Source organism: Trichogramma pretiosum, unplaced genomic scaffold (genome assembly GCF_000599845.2).
Source record: "Trichogramma pretiosum strain Unisexual culture from Peru unplaced genomic scaffold, Tpre_2.0 scaffold48, whole genome shotgun sequence".
Taxonomy (NCBI): domain Eukaryota; kingdom Metazoa; phylum Arthropoda; class Insecta; order Hymenoptera; family Trichogrammatidae; genus Trichogramma; species Trichogramma pretiosum.
Genome location: NW_019641228.1, coordinates 331,172 through 348,223, shown reverse-complemented (window position 1 = coordinate 348,223; position 17,052 = coordinate 331,172). Strand labels below are relative to the sequence as shown.

General features: G+C 42.2%; 1 protein-coding gene across 2 annotated transcripts in view; it reads left to right on the top strand.

The window, feature by feature from the left end:
- The first annotated feature begins 1,923 nt into the window (after positions 1–1,923).
- LOC106649934 overlaps positions 1,924–17,052 on the top strand; it is a 45,355-nt gene continuing 30,226 nt past the window's right edge. The window contains exon 1 of one of the 2 annotated variants that reach the window (XM_023458314.1): positions 1,924–2,246. In XM_023458314.1, the coding sequence (XP_023314082.1) occupies positions 2,201–2,246 (46 nt within the window). In that variant the 5' untranslated portion in view covers positions 1,924–2,200. Of the gene's footprint in view, positions 2,247–3,848; positions 4,079–17,052 lie in introns of those variants that run through there. The other variant, XM_023458316.1, reaches the window with a different exon arrangement.

Genomic DNA, 17,052 nt, shown 5'->3' with positions numbered 1-17,052 from the left:
TTTTGGCTATGAAAATATCCCAGCATATTATGGAAAGTCCCGGATAACGGTAAATAATCGAAGTAATATTTTTTTTGGTGTAAATTAATAATTAATTAAATTGTATAATTTTGATTGGCAATCTCAGCGTAATATTCACGCCACTGCTCAAAACAAATTTGTTTTTGGATGGCTCTCGGATGGCCCTGACAAGTTACCAATATGCGTAATGACGGTAAGTTAATGCAACTTAATTTAATAAATGTTAGTTATACTTGAATATCACTTGATTAAAATGTTTGAGTGGAACAAATGTATCGGTAATTTTATAAAGTGGCATCATTTTTGTGGAACAAAAAATGCATTCCAAGAAAATTGAAAAATACATGCAAAAATGTTATTCTATACTATAGATTAAAAAAGTAAGCGGTCAAGTAAATTTTACGTAGCGTGCGGTAATAGCACTTTGAATCGATTCAAATCATTGATACTTAAATATATGTAACTAAATACTTGAGTAGAGTCTACTTGGATGCTCGCCACCACCTTTTTTCTCAGTGTATGGGTCAAATACTCTTACCCAACGCTGCTAAATAAGTTTCATTTTAAAATCATTATTCCAATCGAATAATATTTCTCTGCCTAGGAATCACGAATGGTGGCGATGGAAGCCTGGGTGTTCAAAGTCGAGCGAATACTCGCCAATGACAAAAATCTGTTGAGCACAAACAGCTTAGCCACATATCAAGAGCTCATTCTGATAGTGGAAAAGCTCGGAGAGTCCCTGAAACTTCATAAAGGTATCACTAGTGAGACGCTCGACCCGTCGAATAAGGCACAGAGAAAAGCACTGAAACAAATGACGAGGGATCGCACGTTCTTCGTCAACGAGATAAGTCGCTTGGGACCACGAATGACGTCCGCCCGTCGCAATGCCGGACAGCTCATTGAAAAATTCAAGGGAGTCCCATCGATGTCGTCGAACCGGACCAAGTTGCACGCCTACCTCTCATTGTACTACATTGTCGATATAATCGATATGATGAGGCAAGAGGCGATCGAGCTCGATCGCATCCTACAATTGATCATGATCGAACTGCCTCGGTTGGAAAGAAATGTTCCATTCTGGGATAGAATTAGGCTATAAAAATTACAATTCTGAATTTTACGTTGTAAGTTTTTTAATATCAAATAAAATACGACGGTTTTTATAATCTTAATATTACGAATTTACTTTAATAAACTCCAAATCCTTACCATTAAAAAATGAAAAAAAAGATATTTTGAAGTAGCTTCCTTTCAAGTTAATAACATCAGGCACTTACACCTTCGAGAGGCGTAATGCACTTTTTTCCATAGTTGAGCTTGAAGTATCACCCGAGCCAAACTTTGAGTAATTAAATATTCCCGTTATTTAATCATAAGTCGAGCCTTGGAAAAGGACATTAGCTCGGGGGCTGAAATAATGGATCTTTCGCTTTAGCGTAGAATTATTTGAAAAATCTAGCCCTTGAAAATAGCTAGCTTCGTGGTCCCTTGCTATGCACGTCTATATAGGCTGCATTTATATCAGTCCGTATGCGTAGGGCTGCGCGCATACATATAGGTATAGAGAAAACATCCACTCCCTCGCCGCGTGCATGAGTATTCTCAGGCCCGCCGTCTATCCTACACCGAGTATGTGCCTCTGCCTCTGTGTATGTGTGTGGGTGAACGCGCTGCGCACAGGCTACACCCGGGGATATGCGCGCCAGTAGATATATATATGCGTTTGGTACGGCAGAGATCCATGAGCCAAGAGAGCGAGAGAGAGAGAGAGAGCGAAAGCTGCGAGAGTAGAGTCTGCGGTGTGGAAGCTGTGGAAGCATCGCAGAACGCGTTCGGACGCGCTACCGACTGCACATCCTGCCGCATATTTTCCGACTTTGCGATATTTCGCGCACGGGATATCGTACACGCATAAAAGTTTATGAAAATATTTTTCTGGTGAATTTGGTTTATTCGGAAATAAAGGAGAGAAAAAATAATCGAGGACGCGTGTGCCCAAAGTTCTCTTGTGGTCAGAGTGTGATTTTTCTGGTTGAGGTTTTTTTCTGTTGTTGTTATTCCATCAGCCAAGGCCACTGTTTCGTGAGTAAACAAATGCAATAAGTTTCTCAGTTTGTCAAGTGCTGATCGCCGGAAAATCGAATACGGAAGAGACTCGAGAGAAAGGAACAACATGTTTTTTTTGAAAGGACTCTGGAGAGGCAATACTGGACATACGAGTGAGTACCGTGTATCGAATTTACTTGAAAAAAAAAAATCAAACTTATTTGCAACGGAGAGCGTCATCGAGCTTTATTGCGATATTATCAAATTACGCGCGAATTACGCTGATTTGAATTTCAGAGACGCGCAATAATCGCAGCACGACAAAATGAGAGTTGCTGCTCCATACCGGTGTAGTTTTACCAGGCTGGAATTGAAGTCGCGTCACTGAAACTGGCGTACGTTGAATGCGTTAAAGACACGCCGGGACAAAATTTGAATGAAAATTGTTGAGCTCTTTGCCCGAAGAACTTGTTATCGAATAAGGAAGGCGTGGAAAAATTCCAATTTCCATCGAGCTTCCTGCATTATTTTAAAAGTCAAGATAGCAAAACGAGACATAATTTTTTGTAATCGCGACATTTCCCCTGTGGGAACGGCGGGCGCGTTAACGTCTCTACGCGGATAAAAAAACACACGTATTATAGCGCGAAACGAGGCGCGAGCGCGCGTGCGGTAATGAAGAAACCGACGCCGACGACGTACTAAAACAATAATAAAGTTATAGCTGGATACAGCGAGCATAAGAAAGTTGTTATAATGCGATACGGAGGATAAGCATGCGGCCTTTATGCGCTGCGTCCTATGGCCCATAATAAGCATGGCGAGGCGATGTTGTGACTTTTTGCGGGCTACTTAGTGCGCACGACTGCGAGTGCGAAGAGAGGATGAAAAAAAAGCTCGAGCAGTAGCGGTAGCGCAGTAGAGAGTCCTTATATAGGTGTAAACGGGGCGCGGGTCTTGTCTCGTCGTCCTGTAGCTCACGATACGCGTACCCATGTATATTCATGGTACCGCAGAGTCGAGGAAAATTTCCCCAGCGTGAAATGAAAATTACACTAGGAGCGCGCGACGACGCGGCCCGTATGTTGTGTAGCGCACCTCGACTTTCCTCCAAAGTACGAAATGAAAATTTACCCGCCCTGCGCGTTACACGCTAAATAAATTCCACTTGCATTTTTCTCGTTCAACTCTGCACGTGGATTACGTAATACATATCGCTCGTCATCTCGCGGTGTACATACATACGTGTGGCTGTGTTAGTCGCGCCTCGTGTGCAGCTGTAATCGTATGTAAAATCATTTACTGCCGTGTATAAGCGAGCGAATAATAATATGCAGAGTGAAAATCTCGCTCTGCGCTGGAGTTACGATGCAGCAGTACACACACACACACATCCAAGTGCTCGATATCATATATACCATTCGCGTTGCGGAGGATAATATTCCTGCGCATTCCTTATCTGGAATTTCTCGCGCGCTTTGCTCTTCCTAAAATTTCCAGCCTCGCTCGCGCTTCAGCTACATATACCCGCTACTCGTACATGTTGCTATGTATGCCGCAGATATAATAGTCGCGCGGCGAGCACTACTACTTCGTATCTAATCAGTTGTGTACGCGCCAGAGTCATCGCGAGATTATACGGCACTGGCTTAAGTACGAGAGAATTTAGAATGTTCATATAAGACGTGCCAAGTTTAACGACGTATTAAAATCGGGCATACATGGCGCGTACTCGACTCGATTGTCGTCCAAATTAAAAAGCAAAAAGAAGGGAAGAAAAACGTTTCCTCCTTATGTACATGCGACTCTCACGGGAGCGACAGTTTTTTTCCCTCTCTTGGAAGTATTACGTGCCCTGTCATCTTGGAGCAAGTCCAGTCTCGTAATCGACGCATTGGCTTTCAATCGAAAGAACTTCATTGCTGCACGCGCCAGCTCCTGCGCGTTTCCAATGGACGCCCAGCTGACACTATAATGGCCAGTCCCGGCTCGATTGGATTTGTTCGTAAGTTTCTTATATGTATATACGAGCTCGGCTCTCTTTTTTCTGCTGATTCCGAAAGCTGAGCTTTTTCTTTTTATTACATTGGATGATAAAAAAGATTAGATGCTCGATGAAGTGCGCGCACCTACGGACTCCTTAGTGATATCGTTCGAGTGAGACGTTTTAATTGCGTATGGGAGCCTTAAATATTGAACTATCAGTTTTTCACGATCGAATTGAGCCTTTTCGTCTTATTTTTCCAGTGGGACATGCATGCATAGTCAACTTACAGTTTTGCGTGCACGAAACTGAAAAGCGGAAAGAATTTAATTAAAACTTAAATGTCGGCCTCTTTCTCTCTCTCTTTTCCCAGCAGCCTCTATCTCTTCGGCAAGAGGAGAGAGTCTTTTGGTCAGAAGTTAATTAAAAAAGTGTATGCAAACAAGATATCTGACCGAATGCCGCATACGTATAAGCAACGAGCACAGCTTCAAGGAGGATATAGAAGCTCGACACACCGGGACCGAACGTACCGACATTTATTTTTTAACCTGATTACAGCCGTACACCTATATACAGGGATGAAAAAAAAAAGAAAAAAAAGTTGCGGGGGAGGGATGCTTTAATCCTTGATACTTTCTAAACGTTAATCCTCTTTGCTCGAGGCGCAGGCCAAGTTTTTGCGATCTGCAAGCTAGATTAAGCGCAAGGGAAAGATAGAGAGAGAAAGAGGAGCTAGTCGCTGTCTTGCGCATTTACAAACGTACGATACTAGACTTTTAGGAACTGCATCGTAGGAGGCTCGAACAGCTACACCGACAATGGCAAAGGTGCACTCCTCGACGTTTGGCCCATCTGTACTTTGTTATTATACCGTTCGGGGTATTATATACCTACACGATCCCAATGGAATTACATTATCCTTTATATATTATATGCACGCCGCGAGCAAATAAACTCTCAAGTGCAGCTTTTGAGATTATTGCATTATCGATGTGGATCGAAATTCTTCAATGAACTCTCTTAACGCGCGGATCTTATAAGCTCGAGTATAAATTCGATTTTTACTTCTCCCTACAAGTACGTAGAATTATATAGCCTCGGAAAGCCTACGTTATAACGTGGAAGCTGAGAAACTTTGCGTCACGGCAGCAGTAGCAGCAGCAGCAGCAGCAGATGCAGCTTGACTACTCCCGGCACGTATGGCCAATTAAGCTCTTCTTATGCCGGAGCTGCAAGCTATTACATGCACAGACACACGCACACATGCACTACCGCACTCGTACGCATGCCCCGTCCACACACGTACTAACTTTAATCGAGAATCTCTGCGCCATTCGTACCTGCGTATTAATATATAGGTGCGATGATAATGCCAATGCCGTATATACGAAGCTTATTTTCTTCATAATTATATTGCACGCGTGCGCGCGGCCCGACTCTACTCGTAAGCTTAATTGGCGTGTAAAAATCGAAGCTTTTCTTCCATTCACGGCGCACCTCGGCAAATTCGCACGCGTTCGCGCGCCTTTATACATTAAAGCAACTTTGCTCGCAGCCGAAACATTAGCAGTTCTAGGTGCATGCGTAGTCCCAGCGCAACTACTTGCAGAATTATTATGTTTATCAAGGCTAATGACTGACTGCGAGTGGATCACTTTGATGTTGAATATTTCATCTGGCCCATGTAGGCGCTATAATGTTATATAGTAGAGCGCAAGATGCTATAGGGTAATTATGAATATCGAGTGCATCGGGCTCGACTGATGGAGCTAGGAAAAATCTACGTTTATATGCCAGTCTGATTTGGTTTTCATACCAATGAAAAAGGGAGTTGGAAAGTCGAGTGCATAATGTGCTGCCTCCGAGAGATTTCATAAATCCTGCAATCGAGAACCGTCGAATTATCGACCACTGATCGATTTTTAATTATCAGCCGAGTGTATATTATACTATACCGTATTATTCATCATTTTTACAGAACTGTATGCATAGTACGAGCTTTTTACTCTGCATGTGTATGAATGCCGCGGCCTCTCAAACGATCCATCAAGTCATCGCGCGTTGGCTTTTCATTCAGCTTGTGAAAATTTTTTCTCTCGCAAATGAACAGGTATAAAAAAAATAGCACCGTTATTTTCACGACTTTGTTGAGAGATGGATATAGAGAGTTAGGGGGACAAATAATGGCGCGCGTTGATATTTTTTATTCTCTTAACTGCGTGACGGATAAGTGAAAGAGAGATTGAAATCGATACGTCAGCTTCTATACATATATGTATGTATATGCAGCGACGAGTGTAGCAATAGAAAAATTGTAGAATCCTCTTTTTATCTCACGGGCAAACTAAATAAATATTCATACAGCGCAGGAGCTAGCTACAGGGCTTGGACTCGAATCAAATTACTCGTGAATTATTTGTGCAAATATTTGATCACACCACGGCAGGCTCGCGACATATCCAAAGTGCTCACGTACAATTTCACTTTATACCTATATATATAAATGATATCCACTACAGCTTCCAACGTATACAAAGTAAAAAAATAAATAAATAAATATGAAAGCTTCCGCGGTAAAAACTGGAAAAAGAGCTGAGCTCTCTTTTCTCTCTTGGTATGCGCGAAGCTTCGATACTGCACTGCACCGAGAGCAGAAATTACTGGACACAGAATACGCGCGCACGTGCATATATGTTGGCATATTCGAATAGGCCGCTTCTGTGCGTATAAATTTTCACCACGTATCATCGTAAATCAGACATGGCTCAGCGCGAGAGGAACGCTGCATGCGTAAAATTTGAATATCGCGGATAGTGCAAGCTCCGGCTCTCTCTTTCACTCGCTCGCGAGCGCGCGTGCACGTTGAAGCGCAAAATATATAGCCGTTCTTTTTTTTTTCTTTTTTTTGCTCGCTGCAAGCTCCATCACGCGCACCATGTAGCAGCTCGCGTCGCGCGCTATCTGTACCGATGCTTTGGCGAGAAAATAATATCGCGACTTTTTTCATCACCGACCTTTTTTTTTCATTTACATATCCGAGGGTTGCACAGTATACACGCGAGGTGTTCGTTACTCGTATTTACAATACAAATGGATGCAAAGCCAAATTAAGCGCATTTAGCAGCTATGAGCTGTATCGCAATGGAATGTGCATACTAGGCTTCGACGAAGCTCGGGCGTCAGCAATACATACCGCTTCTCAGAGCTTTTAAACATTTTACGTGTAACTGCGCATCCGAGGTGGACAAATTTTAATTTCACGCGGCCGATGCTCGTGTACGCTCCTATATTCTGTACGGAAAATATGCAATTTTCAACAATGTGGTGCATCGCGGATCTTTCGACTCATCAAGCGAACGCTTTACGAAGCGCACGTTGACGGCATATAATGTATAATTCGATCCAGAACTATTATCACGGGAAAATTTTCGCGTGAGCCTACAGCGAGTACGTTATAACGAATAAATAAATGCCACGCTAAATTCGTACATTACCATGTATCGTATACAAGCGCGTTTATGTATCGGTGACGTGTTCTAATTAAAATGCAAATATGGAATAACATGCCAATAGGTAAAGTAACGGTGGACAGCGCACAGCGAGTGGCGCAGTTGATAATTAAAAATTTACGCTTCAATTATGCTTCTGGGTCCTGATTACAGCACTCGCCACGGCGTGTGCTTCAGTTCTCGAATTATTATTATTATTACTATCGTTATCCTGAATCTTTCGCGCAATTATTTTCAGCTGCAATATACTTTTGGTGCCTAGAAGAAAAAGAAAAAATTATTGCGCCAGTTGCCGTGGAACTGAAAACTTGCGTATATAATTAATGATGTACGTGTACGTGTATGTAATGTAACCCATTTTTGGCGCGAGTACGAGCTGCCCACTTGAATATGCCGCGAATTCGTTTTTCTCTTTACTGCTGCTGCTATCGGTTGCGAGTTTTCCCGTTTCTTTCTCCGAGATAACAAATATATTTTCGAGTTTCGCGTGTGGTGAAACGAGTTTTTGTACAATTTTCACTACGATGCGAGCGGGAAACGATTCCTATTCGGACGCCGAGATATAAGTTTTTTGTGATAAAAAAAATAAAATAATAATACAAAAATACAAAAAGCTCGGCCGAGTTACTCGCGGCAACTGCTCCACAAGTTAAACTTCACGGTAACAGTTGAAAAGAGAAGTATAGAAGTTGAGGAGAACGAAGAAGAAGAAGAAGAGGTAGAAGAAGAAAGTTTTGCTTAAGCTCGAAGGTGCGTGCATCTGGTGCGGTATAAGTGGCCTTTGTAAGAAGAGCAAAAGACGATGTAATCGCTCTTGTAATGCCTCGGCTAAAAGTGCAACAGCCGCTCGAGAGCGCCATCATCCCCGCGCGCGCGCCCCCCCGATGAATCATTAGCTCGCAATTAAGTCGACTTTCGCATGCGGCTGCTCGAGGAAAGATTTATAAGCATAAAGGTAACCGATAAATGGGAAACTGCAAGAGAGTCACAACGGTATCAGTGGGAAACTCGAGAGCAGATCCTTTGATTTTTATCTCGCTCGCGCTGTATACAAAGCGGAAAACGATTTTCTACTATCTGCCTGGCACGAGCCGCTTATATACATTATGAACAAGTCATACAAGCGCGATAAAACGCTAGAGAGAAAGAGAAAAGTGTCGGGATCATGCGCGCCCCCTGCGCAGTCCAGGGAGAAGAGAAAAAAAGAAAAGAGAATAATTTAAGCTCTCTCGCGCACTTTCCGCAATGTATGCTAATGTGCGCATAAAATCTGCGGCTGCACCCAACTTGAGCCCCGCTAGTACGCTATACGGACCGCTACCTCTCTTTTTCTCGCTTATTGTAACTCATAGCAAAACGGAATACCTAATCGATATCCGAGGACTTTCGATGATACGTCGCGTATACACCGAGGCTTTATTCGCCATATCATATACTTCGGCTCGATCCCTGTCTATTTTCATACACACGCGAGAGATAGGAGATGAGAGATGATACCGCATCGCGGTATGCCGTTAAATCTTCGTACGGATACTACGAGGGGCTGCTTTTATTACCCCGTTTACCAAATCATATTTTGTCAAGTATTTTTTTTTTTTTTGCCACTGATATCGATGTCGCGGTACTAGACGTATAATAGCTTAGAAACTACAGCTTCGTGAAAAAGTAGCGAGCTGACACGCACATACATACACACACCAAATCCGATTAAAATGAAACTGCAACACCTGTGATACACGCATATCATGTGAGTACAGCCGCAGCTGGGCGAAAGAGAGAGAAAAATTGTACATCGGGTTAGGATGTTTAAGGAATTTATTGCACCGAACGCTACTTCTTTTTCACGCTGTATTGACAAATATTTTTCATGCAGCTCGAAAATCGGATTAAAAAATGTCGTTCCGCTGTAACGTGCAATGCGTTCAGTTTTTTCAAGAAACTCAAGGTGCAACGGCCTTTTATTCTTCGTTTCATTGATCGAAAAAATATGGAGCTACGGAATAATCGATAACTTTTTAAAATATATTAGCATATTCATCGCGATATCGATACGTAGGTGGGTGTATATAATACAGCGTACAGCAGGGATATCATTTACATTCGCTAATGGAAAAATAATATTACGATGAGCTGCTGCAGCTCTTGAGAAAGTCAAATATTGTTCAGCAACGACGTTCAATCTCTTCTATACTCGTGAAAGAGAGAAAGAGGTACCGAGCTGCGCGTGGGGATACTTCGTGGCTTGACGTTAAGTGGACGATTTTCTTGCGCTTGTCCGCGTGCAAATGACATGCCCCGAGCCTCGTATTGAATTTCCTTTTTGCCATTGTTCTACCTACGTGTTAAGATAGTGGCAGGCTTATATCGGTATAAATAGGTCGGCAGAACGGGAGAGAGAGAGAGAGACGGAGCAAGCGAGTCGTCTGAGCAAGGAAGAAAATTTTTTTTCACAAATAAATCGATAAGTCAGCGAAAAAAAGGATGTAGCTCGCAGAAATTTCGTCGGATGTAAAGCGAGTCTTGCATGCCATAGCCAAAATTTTTACGCTCGATGCATCTTTCATAAGGCGCTGAATTATTAAACGGAAAAATATCCTTTCCCTAGTGCATGCATACACCTGTCTTATGTTATGTATAAAGAGAGAGAGAGGGAGAGAGATAGAGATGGAGAAAAAAAGCAAAACTGAGTTATGAAATTGCGATAAAAAATTGATATAGAAAGACGAAACAGGAGCGCAGCAGGAGTGAAGAAACGCAATTTCCCTGAGTACAAGAGAAATGAGGCATAAAATAGAATTGAAAGAGCCTTCTCCGTGGCTCCCTTAACTCTGCTTGCCGCTACACACGAAATCGAATTTACGCGCGCTTTCTCAGTCGGATCTATAAGACATATCTGACTTCTCAATGGGCCTAACTAACAAGTAGCAATGGATTTCAATATAGTATTTCTCTGCCGCACAAAGGACACAGAAAGGAACACTTGCTCCTCTTGTTTTTATTATTATTACTTTTTTTTTCAACTTTTTTTCGCTGCGCTCTAGCCGGGCAAACTTTTTGCCAGGTAAAAATTAAACAATCCTCTCGGAGAATTTTTTGCTTGCACTCTGGTTGCAGTAGTAATACGAGTTAACGGAAAAGTAGCCACTTGTATTCCTTTGCTCAGTTTCAAAACAACGCGCAAAAAAAAAAACTATGGCATGTACAAACACATACGCCCGAGTACATATTTTTCCGTCTTGCCTCGAGTCGAGTAGATTTTTCGGCTGCAGCGTGCGTCATGGCTGCTCTAGCTGAAGAATCTTGAAGTAGTCCTCTCTATGTATACTCCTGTGCACAATCATGAATTTAGATTGTACTTTTTGCGAGGCGCACGGCTCTAGCTATGTATATATGCGCACACACATACGTGCCTACATACACGTAAGAGGAAGGAAGCTTTTTTCCTCTCGGCGGGATTTTTCTTTCAAATAATGAACTTTTCATTATAGATGTCGAGAGGCCAACGTCAGACTATAGTTGAAAAAAATTGCCTCTTTTTGCTCGAGCGCGGAAAACATCAGCTCGACTCGATTATTCATTCAAAAGATTGAAGCTAGCAGATAGAAATGAACAACTTGAGCAAAACTTGCAAAGTATAATTTATATACGTATCCCTTCATGATAGATACATACCCCATAGATTCTCCCATCGTATTAGTAATGGTGGGGGGCCACTCGAGCCAACAACTAATCCAATCAATCTATCGTCCTTTGCAATCTCGATAAAATGTATCATTATATTGTAGAAGCATAGAAATCGAACATCTCGAAATAAAGCTTAAAAAAAGGCGGGTCGAAGCTGCGGGTGATAAAAAAAGCATGCCAAAGCTCGGGTAATACATTTTCTTTCGTCGTCAATCAGCTATATACGTTTCATTCCGTGCCTCGGAATCGAAACTTTTCTCTCCTCTCTCTTTCTGACTTTTCATTTCGATGTGTAGGTGGGTATACGGAATCGAGCTGCGCGACCGAGTGTACACTGACCACTGGAAGATAATATTGTACGGGGGACATTTTTTTCTTGTACCTTCGAGAGAAGAAATAAACGAGGTCGACGAGTTTAATCGAGCTTTCACGTATAGATGTATATTTCTCTTTGTTGTTGTTATAGAAAGTGTACGCTAACTTCAAAAGGCTCGTTATACGCTGTAAAAATATTTTTTATAACAACGAATGGACTTTTTAATCGAAAAAAACAGTATATATTTAAAAAAAATAATAAATTTTTAAAAAATTTTTTTATTTGAATCATATGAAAAAGTTGCAAAATTTTATAACACCAGAAATAAAAGAAATTACTACAAATACAGTAATCGTCATCACGAATTTTGTTCTGCAGCCGCCAAGCAAATATGCCACAAATCTTCGATCACTAACAGCTGAATGATCATTTCACAACAGAGAACTGGCAGTCGGTAGCGTGTCAGCTCCAAGAAAGAATCCAGTCCCCATCGTCGGAAAAATCTTCTCGATATTATCCCATGTAAATTCACCGCACAAATCTCACTGGGCCTTTCGGGAAAATAGTCAGAATAAATCTTGTGTATAAACACGAAGAAGTCCGAATATGTAAGTAGTTTAGCCGCCTCTTCGGGTTGCAACTGGATCATGTCGTACAGCGACAGATCCGGACATAAAATTATTTTTTTCGCTCTCTTCGCAAAATTATCGTCACGATACCAACTATTTTCATGATCTATTGATATCTCGAACAATCCATACTTGTCGAATAAAGTCATGATCATCATAGCGTCACTTCGATCCAGTTTGTATCCTCTTTTCTCAAGACGATGAGCGACGGCCAGAGCGGCAGATGCCAGTCTCAATTTAAAATTAAGGGAACCTTCATCTAACTGTGATTCAAATTTTTTTCCAAAGTAACTCTCAGTGGGGAACACGAAGCTAGACAGGTCAGCACCATGTTTCAAGAGTACATCTACTTCATAGGGCAAAATATTAGCCACGGCCCATTGCAACGGTGACCGGCCCAACGAGTCAAGGGCATCGACTTGCAACGTCTGATGAAGATTGCCATTGATTAGGAAGAATAATCTCGCCAAGTCAGCATCAAAATATTCTTCTCTATTGCAAATAATGTGCAGAGGTGTTGATCCTGCGGCATTGGTTAAGTTTGGATTGGCGCCATTTCTCAGCAGAGATTTGACCAAATACCTACCGCCACATTTCAAAGCCAAGTGCAATGGCGTGTTACCCTCCACGTCCCGAGAATCGACCTGCACTGGTCGATATTTCTCATCGCTGATCTCGAATAATATATTGGCCACATAATCATCGACGAATCTCTTGCTCATAGTGTGCAAAGGGGTATATCCTACACTGTTGATCGAATTCGGGTTGGCGCCACTTTTCAGCAGCAACTCGGCTATTTTAGTGTGATCGGTGGCTACAGCCAAATGTAACGGCGAATCACCTGTTTTTTCAACGAGGATATTGGGATCCTGTCCAAGCTCGAGGAATTTCTCAACGGCTTCGTTACAGCCCCACTGGCAGGCCACATGAAAATGCGTTAGGCCTGACTCGTCGGTATAGTTCACATCGAACCTATCGTATATTTTAAAAAGATTATGAACGATGTCCCAGTGAAAGATACTGCACCGAACTGCGGCATGATGCAGTGGTGTGGTACGACGCGACGATGGCTTACCGTCTTGATTAAGTTTTGGCTGGTCCTTGTAGCCAGTTCTGACCACAAAGTCGATGATTGGAACTCTGCTAAATAAGCTATTCTTCTTTACATCCTCCGTAAGAAGCCAATCAATTTCTTCGCTTCGGAAAATACATCGAAGATTTGGCAGTTGGCCCTCCCAATCTTTGATTAAAGAATTGAATTGACAAAGAAACTCAGATCTCTCTTTATCGATCTCCCAATTGACACTTTCTCGTAGGATCTTCAATGTTTCCGAGTTTGAAACTTTGAGGTAATCCGCGACATCGGAATCGGAATCGTGCCAGTGTTCGTCTTCGTCATAAAAACTTTCACCAGTTTCGTCGTCATCGTACATATACATCACTCTGCGTAACCACACACAACAGCACAGTCACTTGCAACGTAAAAGATTGGTAATTTTTTTTACAAAAGCCACTTGCTAGAGCCGATGCGATGTTTCTTTGTTTACGCTGTGGAGTCGTAACATAAACTGACGATTCACTTTCGTGGCGCTGTTGGTTGGAGTCTGCACTCTGCAGACTGTAGCTTGTTGCTTGATCAAGCAACCCGCACTAACACGCACGACGCGAGCAAGACGAGCGCGTACGAGAGAGACATAGCGACGTCAGACGTTACACAGATGTTTCGGACACGTGAATACTGAGCACTACTCTTCCACGGTTAGAAGAAGGGAGTATTACTTAACTTAAAGCTGACTCTTGAGTCTTGGCAATATCTTAAAAATTCTATTCGCTCGCTCGCTTTTCATGGTTCTACTCTTTGAGTTGTATCCAATTAATGTACGAAGTGAAATTTCACCTAGAGCGATCCTACATGGAATTTTAAACTGCAATTTGTACTCCGTAATGTACAATATTGTACTAATATTACAGTATTTCAAACGCATGTCTCATGCATTGGCCAATTCACTGATATTAAAATAATATTTTTCTATTACTCATTATAAATCATTATTGATTTTAGCATTATGAGTCCGTATGTGCCGTTACGGAGAAAAATTCTATGTAGAATGGCTCTTTAGGAAAAAAGGGTCATTACAATTTTCGGAAAGTTTGCGTGTAAGATCTTTGTTCCTGAAATCCGACGGCGTACGGCAAAGTACATCGTGGAGAGGAAAAAAATAGTATCACCAACTGAGTAAGCGAACAAGAGAGAGAAAAAGAGTTTTACCGATCAGCATGCCGCAAGCTCCCTTGGAAATGCGCAAAAAAACGTCATCTCGAAACAGCTGAGCAAAATACGATTTTCTCGATATTTTCTTGGAGAAAAGCAGAGAAACCGGGGGAGAAGACAGTCGGAGAGTGGGAGAGAGAGAGAAGAACACACATACCATGAAGTTTCCGACGTCTGCTCTCGGCCTCTTACCTCCTACATAGATATACAGGCCCGTGCTACATCTCGGGCGAGGATGAATTTTTCTCGCTTTTTGAAATACCCGCTAAGATGTCAAATACATTTGCACAGTATTGATTTTGAATACTCGGCTGCATGTATATTGACTCATCTTTGCTCGAGTATAATATATAAAAAGAGAGACAGAAAAAAATATGAAAAAGAAAAAGGTCGGGATGTTGGGCTATTTCGCGCGCGCAAATTCATCTGTAATATTTTTCGTCATGGAGTTTACAAGTCAGAAAGATTACCACTAGGTCATGCATCGGCGTCTATCGTATATTACACGCACCGCAAGGGAGCACTGCTTCCTTATAGTTAGTCGTGCCGTATTGCGCTCTCTCTATCTGTACACCATCATACGCAAGGAAACGGAGAGGAGTAGTTGGGCGTTTTTGCTCATATAGTCGCGCTTCGTAGTTCGATTACAACTTATTCATAATTTAATTGCAGTTGGCGAATTTTTTCATTGGCTGTGGCCTGCATTGCGCGAATTCATCGTGCGACTACACTGCCCTATCAAATCAATCGACGTCGATGCAGCTTCCTCGCGTGGTTTTGCGGTGCATAAACTCGCGAACGAGCATTTTCAAATCACTTTGATTTTTCGTTGCTACAACAAAAGTCACGTTTTTCGAGCGTTATCAAATTGCCGAGGGTAAAGGAGTTTTTGTATGCCCGGAGGCACGGTACGTAGCATCCGCGGTATTCCTACATGCAGCGCACTGCTTCTGCTCACCAAGCGTAGGCGCAATGAAAGTTCGCTTATAGTCTTGCGCGCGCAACTTAGGAATCGAGCAAATAGATCAGCTTGCATATTGCCGAGTAATCTCACGTCTCGTGCATCGTTTAAGTTAACGCGGGTAAGCTCTGCGGCTCGCGGCTCCTTATGTGAATATATCAGCAATGCGCTGCGGCGTACACATCTTGGAAAATCAAAAATCAATTTCTCAAATCGTTTACTAGCTTCTCTGAGACCAACAAATTACTCCGAGGGCCAATTGGAAAAATGCAAAAGAGGTCAGAACATTTGTTTTGCAATCCGTTCGTTAAGACAAGGTTCGCTTCGAGAGCACTGAACGCGAGCAATACCTACTGCTATGTGCTGACAAATGCCTGCGGTTTTGATGGTCAACTATTGGTCTTGTCCGTATCTCTCTCTGTCTGTTATGCTCGCTCGATGATGTAGATATATAAACATCAGACTGAAAAGTTTTATAGTATCGCGATACAGCGGATAATAATACTAAGCCAAAGAGGCAAAGAGCAGGACGTGAAACTGACGGTTCGATAATGAAGCGTACGGGCATGAGCTTGGAACAGACTCGACGTGCGTATATATGTATATAACATGCATTATAGTTGCTACGTAATGTGCACGGATGTACCTTAAATGAGCGAATTTTGATGAAGATCAGAGATGTGTTGGGAGCGCCATCGAGAACGGACATATTATGTTGGTGATTTGCCCACGATGAAATTCAAACGAGATAAGCGTAGCAGAGAGATGAATTTGAAACCAACATTTCTGCCTCTGGCGTATCGAGCAATTAATTTTTTTTTCCTCTTTTTTGGCTTTTTTTTAATGGAAGTTTTTTTATTGATATTGAAGCTAATTGAATCAAAACTATGAACCACCTCTGACACGATATGCCGTGCAAAGAAAATATGTATATAAACTCCACGTAGACGTACGCGTGAGCTCGAGAGCAAACACGACACGTCACAAAGGTATGCGCTGCATATGAATTTTTACGTTTCTCTCTCGTTTCGAGCATCAAAGGTGAAAAAAAGCCACTCGCTCTTTTCTTTCGATGTATATATGCCGCGTGATATAAGCCCTCTCACGCATTATATGAGGGGCTTTCGATTTAATACGCTTTCGAGAGTTTCTTTGCTCGCCGATTCCGGAGCTTTTGTATATTTTACTTAGCACCAAAGTATGAGATAGAAAAATAAATTTTCTTGCTTTCTTCAAACTACCTCAGGCCTGGCCACTTGCGTGTATACGAAGATCCATCAATTAAGTTAAGTCAGCGAAACTCAATTTTCCCAAGCGTATTATTCGTAGTAAAATACATTTCGTCATTAATGTACGGCATAACGAATTTCTCGTGCTCGCGTAGACGTACGCTGCAAGCTCTCGACTCCATTCTCTCTCTCTCTCTATCTACATTATGCATGTATATATAATCGATGCGGTGTCTCTCAGCCATTCAGCAGGTGTAACCATGAACTCGCAGGCTCGGTGGTTCGTGCAAGATAGTCCCAAAGCTCGCAATGCCTCGCGCAGCAGTAGGCACCGCGAGCTCGACGGGAAAATCTCGATTGTAAAGCTGCTGCACGTATGGATGAAAGCCGGG